Below are 5,886 nucleotides of genomic sequence, written 5' to 3'. Positions count from 1 at the left end.
ATATAACATAAAAAATTAATTCTCCCAAATATTAAGCAAATGAATAAGTGTTTTTCAAAGTAGATATTTTCCCATGTCATTTCAAAATCTAAGAATATTTTTTCCTATGTGGTTTGTGCTTTTAACACCTTATTGTAAGTCTAAAGACTTTTAATTTTTACTGGCAAATCCCCTTTATTTGTGTTGACAGATCTTTTTTATAGGACAGCTTGGAGCCTGAAAATAATAAAATCATTTTTTAAAACACATTCGAACTCTTTCATGAAGTTCACCGGCTTTCCTGGTAGCTATGAGCATTAGCAAGATGTTGCTCAACATGGTCCAGGTTCTGTGGAACATTCCCTGATTCTACTCTTCACTTTTTCCTTGTTCAGTGACAGGTGGCATTCAGTTTTCTGTTAACCTCAGGTGTCCAGCATGGCGTATGACCCAGGAAGTGACCCCGATACGCCCGGTGTCCGTCTGACCCCACACACAGTTAGCACAATAGCACTGACTCCACTGCCGTGATCCTACCATTCTGCCAGCTCAGCTGATCCTCACGAGTGGGCGGTAGGCCGATGCCAGCTCTGAGTCCCAGTCTCCAGGCCCCCCTGCCCTGCCGGTGCCCACCTTGCCAGCCCCCCTCACCCGTCCCTACCCCGCCGCTGCCCACCTTGCCGGCGTAGTGCTGGATGCGGAAGCAGCTGTGCGGCAGGGTGGTGTCGTTGAGGAAGCGCGAGCACCGGCTCATCCTGCTCTCGAAGTGCTGGTGGGTGGCGCACACCTGGTTCAGCTTCTCCAGGAAGGTGTCGTCCGTGACGGTGCCGGGCCGCAGGCACTCCTCGTCCAGCATGGCCAGGATCCCGTTCGTGTTCTGGGAGAGAGAGAGCGAGAGAGAGAGAGAGCGAGAGAGAGAGAGAGCGAGAGAGAGAGAGAGCGAGAGAGAGAGAGAGCGAGAGAGAGAGAGAGAGAGAGAGAAGGGGGTTCCTTCCCTCCTCACCGCACTGTCAGCTTCATCCCCAAGGACGTCAGCCGAGGAACCCGCTCACATACAGGGACAGCAGGAAGCAGACAAGTACCGCGGCCACAGAGGCCTGCTGAGCCCAGTGTCCGGGTGTGTGTGTGTGCATCTGTGTGTGCGTCTGTGCGTCCGTGTGTGTGTGACTGTGTATGTGTATCTGTGTGTGTGTCTGTGTATGTGTGTGTGTATCTGTCTGTGTGTCTGTATGTGCGTGAGTGTGTGTCTGTGTGTGTGTCTGTGTGTGCATCTGTGCATCTGTGTGTGTGACTGTGTGTGTATCTGTATCTGTGTGTGTCCGTGTGTGTGTCTGTGTATGTGTGTGTGTGTGTGGTGGGGCATACACTGCACCAGTCCCCCCGCCCGCGCTCCCCCCACAGACAGGGCTTCGGAGCCACCGAGGCCCCCACAGCCGACTCAGAGCTGAAATCCACCTGGTTAGAAACGGGCGAGTGAGACCGCGGAGCCTCCAACACAAATACGAAAGTCAGAAGCTCAAGTGACAGCAACACAGTCTCTACAGGGCACACAGCCCGGTCTCCTGGGGCCTGCAATTGACTCAGAGTTTGAAACTGGCATCGGATGTTTCCAAACGGCCCATGTGTTCCACACGAAGTTCACCTTCCAGGGAAATGAACTAAGAGGGGCTCTGGACGCTGCCCTGAACGGCCAAAGCCATGGAGCTGTGCTGGAAGGGTATATGCTCTGCATGGAGCTCAGCTCCGGGTAAGACTTCCACACGGATGTTAAACACGAGGGAGCGTTTGCTGGGCACCAGACCGTGACCATTTCACCCCAGGAGCAGGGAGCCCAGGACACGGGGCCAGAGACCAGCATCTTCTGCTCTGCCCCTCCGACCGCCTCTCGGGTCCCTGTGTGTCCACTCCGGGAGGACGATCGGCCCCACTGACCTCCGACCCCACGCCTTCCAACAGGGGAAGTGCCCGGTGGAGCTCACAGGGCCATACATCCTCTGCCCAGCATGCATTCAATCACACCAAACCCGGAACGTGTGGGCCTGCAGGAATGAGTGTGTGGAACAGCCCCTGAGGAAGCGTCATTGTTAGGTGATTCTGGAAGGAAACGCTTCCTTTAAGGCCCTAGGCTCCTATGTGAACTCAGATGGAGTTTCCTCCATCACACACACACGCGCACACACACACACGGGGAATTTCGGCTGAGAAAACAGAGTTAAATTTAGCGTATTCCCACTGTTGTTTTTCCTTCTTAAAGAGAAATAATTCAGTGCAAGGCTATATTTACAAAGGGAAACGTGTTAGTCATGACTTCCGAAAGTTAAATTCCCCACAGCAAATTACCTTGGTCACAAAATTTAGGGGGAAATCTTTTAGAAAAATCCATTGATTTTCTGCATGTCAGACTAGTGTTTTGAATTGCTTAAGAATATCGGTGTTCATGTTCCAACACCGTTCAGATGTTTGCAAACAAAGTTCATTTTTTAATTGAAAACTAGTGATGCTTTAGAATATTGGGTTTGTTTGTTTTGTTTTGTTGGTGTTTTAAAAATATATTTTACAAATCCGTGCACCGGTGGGGTCCCTCAGCCTGGCCTGTGACCTCTCACAATCCAGGACCTCTTGGGGGATGTCGGAGAACTGGTTTGAGCCCGATCCCTGCAGGCCAGGCCGAGGGACCCCACCGGTGAACAAATCCATGCACCAGGCCTCCAGTATGCATATAAGATCTTTGGTTAATCTCTTCCCCCTCCCCCGCTTCCCTCTGAGATTCATCAGTCTGTTCCATGTTTCCACGCCTGTGCTCTAACCCCTGGTGGTCAGTGTCATAGCTACCGGTCAAACGGTCAAACGATTGCTTAGGCTTTTATATATATATAGGTTGGTTTTTACAGAGAGGAAGGGTAAAGGATAGAGTTAGAAACATCGATGAGAGAGAAACATTGACCAGGTGCCTCCTGCACACCCCCTACTGGGGATCGAGCCCACAACCAAGGTACATGCCCTTGACCAGAATCAAACCTAGGACCCTTTAGTCCGCAGGCCGATGCTCTATCCCCTGAGCCAAACCGGTTAGGGCTAGAATATTGTTTTTAATGCTCAGTTTCATCAAAGATACATCTCTCAGGAATGACTGAGAGAGAAAAAATACTGGCTAATTACAGACTTTCTAAAAGGACTGTGCACGGTGAATAGGAAGGGCCGGGCTGGACATGGAGAGCCTGTACCCACATTCCTGGAGCATGGCTCTCGCCTACGACTGACATGAAGGCTGCAGGACGATAAAGGTCATGCGCTGTTTCTAATTACTTTGCTGTCAAGGCCAGATGGTTCGTCATCCTAAGCATAAAACAAGAGTTTCCAGGTTTTCATGAACAAATCCGTTCCTGCAATCAATTCATCCTATATAATAAAACCCTAATATGCAAATTGACTAAATAACAGAACGACCGGTCGCTATGATGTGCACTGACCACCAGGGGGCAGATGCTTAATGCAGAAGCTGCCCCCAGACCACAGGCCCCAGACCAGCCAAAGCAGGTGCCAGCAGGGGGGCCCAATCGTCCTCCAGAAGCCGGGCTCATGGCTGGCGGGTGTAGCGACAGTGGCGGAAGCCTCTCCTGCCTCCGCAAAAGCGCTAAGGAAGTCCGACTGATGGCTTAGGCCCACTCCCCATGGGATCCAGGACTGTGAGAGGGCACAGGCCGGGCTGAGGGACCCCATCGAGTGCACGAATTTCGTGCACTGGGCCTCTAGTTTATAATATGACGTGAAAACAAAAATCTTAGATTCGGAAAGCTTACTAAAAAGTATTCAGTAATTTCTCACACTTCAAGCCTTTCCCATACATATACACGTTTGTGTCACCTGAGAAATCCCACAGCTGTGGCCACCTGCACAGCCACACACACAATCTCCCCACAACACATGCTCTGAACCAATCAATGTGGGGCCTACACCTGAGCCACTCCTGGGGCCCTCACCTCAGCTCCTGAGGTTGTCCCTTCATCTCCGAATACCATGCTTTTTAAAAAAAATTTTAACAAATACACTTTCCAGCTTTCTGCAGATGTAACTGACATCTAGAACGTTAACTTTAAGGTGTACAATGTGTTGATTTGATTCACATATATTGCAAACGATTACCAATACAGCCATAGCTGTTGGCTAACGTCTCTGTCACTAAAGCAATCACCATTTCCTTATGTGTGGGAACACTTAACACAGACTCTCTTAGCAACTTCTAAGCACATAACACAGTACTGTTAGCTCCAGGCAACATGCTATACTTTACACCCCCCAGAGCCTAATCCTCTTAGAACTCCTACTTCCTCCCTGGATCCTGGCAACCACCACTGCACCCCATGTCTCCGAGTCTGGCTTTTTTTAGATTCCAGATATCAGTGATACCATCTAGCACCTGTCTTTGTCTGGCTTCTCTCCCTGAGCATGATGGCCTCAAGGTGCACCCCGGCTGTTGTAAGGGGCAGGACTTCCTGCTTGGTCATGGCTGAATGACACTCATATTCATTCACCTCACACCTTTAACCGCTCATCCACAGGTGAAGACTGAGGTGACTCCCAGGTCTTGGCTACTGTAGCTAACGCTGCCATGGACCTGGGAGGGCAGACATCTCTCCAAGATCCCCACTCCTCTTCCTCTGGATCTAACCCAGAAGTGAAAGTGCTGGATCTGATGGCCATTCTATTTTTAATTTTTTAGGGAAGCTCCACAATGCTTTCCATAGCAGCCGCACCCATTTACATTCCCAGCAACAGAGCACAAGGGCTCCCTTGTCTCCACCTGCTCGCTGGAAACCATCTTTGTGATAATCACCACTGAACCGGATGTGAAGCAGTCACTGGAGTTTTAGAAACGAAATGGCTATTTTGCTTTGGCAAAACCCTGCACGGCTGCTCCAGGCCCCCTCCGCCCAGTGTTCGCACCCCCAGGAGCCGGGCCTGGGCCTGGGCCTGCACTCCAGCACCGGGGAGGTGGGGGGGTTGGAGGGGGCTGGTCTCCAAGGGTGAGATGTGTGCGCATCGTGATACGGGATCATCATGATACAGGGACGGGATAAGCCCAGGGAATCAGGCCAAGTATCACAACCTCCCGCTGTCCAGGCTGTTGTTCAAGAACCAGGTGCGACCCCTGAGGGCTGTAACAGAGGCTCCAGACTGCAGTTCCCGGAGAAAAGCAAGCGCTCAAAGGATGAAAACACTCAAGCTTCGCCCCGAAGGCAGTCAGACCGCTCGTAAGGAGGGAAGTTGAGAAAATGGTACCGCATACTCACATTTTCTATCAGGTCACAGATGATGGCGTTGTTGAAGTAGTCGATGTGAGTCCATTCTATGTCCTGGAAAACAAGCCGGAGAATCAAATGCCGCAGCAGACGCTGCCTCACTACCAGCCAGAGCGTGGCCCCTGCCCAGCCCACGGAATATTCCTGTAAAATCAGCGCTGCCGATGCCGGCCCCCAGGCCCCACGCGGTCCACCCTGACATACTCATCGGAATGAACGCCCTTGACCTGTTCTGACACGGCCGCCCATTCCGCTCCCCATCCGCGGCCCTTTCCCATGCTTCTCCCTGGCCCTGGGCCAAACACGGACTCCACAGGCCCTGGGGTCACCATTACTTTGTGTATGTTTACAATGTTTATAAGGAAAGAAGTTAGCACTTGATCCCAAGAATCTAAGGCAGTGGTTCCCAACCTTCTGGCCCTTTAAGTACAGCTCCTCATGCTGTGACCCAACCATGAAATTATTTTCGTTGCTACTTCATAACTGTAATATTGCTACTGTTATGAATCACAATGTAAATATCTGATATGCAGGATGGTCTTAGGCGACCCCTGGGAAAGGGTCGTTCGACCGCCAAAGGGGTCGTGACCCACAGGTTGAGAACCGC

General features: G+C 51.1%; 1 protein-coding gene across 1 annotated transcript in view; it reads right to left on the bottom strand.

Annotated features, from left to right (window-relative positions):
• The window catches only part of MYO1B (myosin IB), a gene marked incomplete at its 3' end in the record, with an annotated part of 139,872 nt that overhangs the window by 28,114 nt on the left and 105,872 nt on the right, over positions 1-5,886 (bottom strand). The window contains exons 16-17 of the mRNA XM_015566116.1: positions 5,271-5,333; positions 656-856 (exon numbers count right to left, since the gene is read on the bottom strand). Of these exons, the coding sequence (XP_015421602.1) occupies positions 656-856; positions 5,271-5,333 (264 nt within the window). The remainder of the gene's footprint in view (positions 1-655; positions 857-5,270; positions 5,334-5,886) is intronic.

The sequence above is a fragment of the Myotis davidii genome, unplaced genomic scaffold (genome assembly GCF_000327345.1).
Source record: "Myotis davidii unplaced genomic scaffold, ASM32734v1 scaffold221, whole genome shotgun sequence".
In the NCBI taxonomy this organism is placed as follows: domain Eukaryota; kingdom Metazoa; phylum Chordata; class Mammalia; order Chiroptera; family Vespertilionidae; genus Myotis; species Myotis davidii.
Note: the sequence above shows the minus strand (reverse complement) of the source record. Positions and strands in the feature narration are given on the sequence as shown.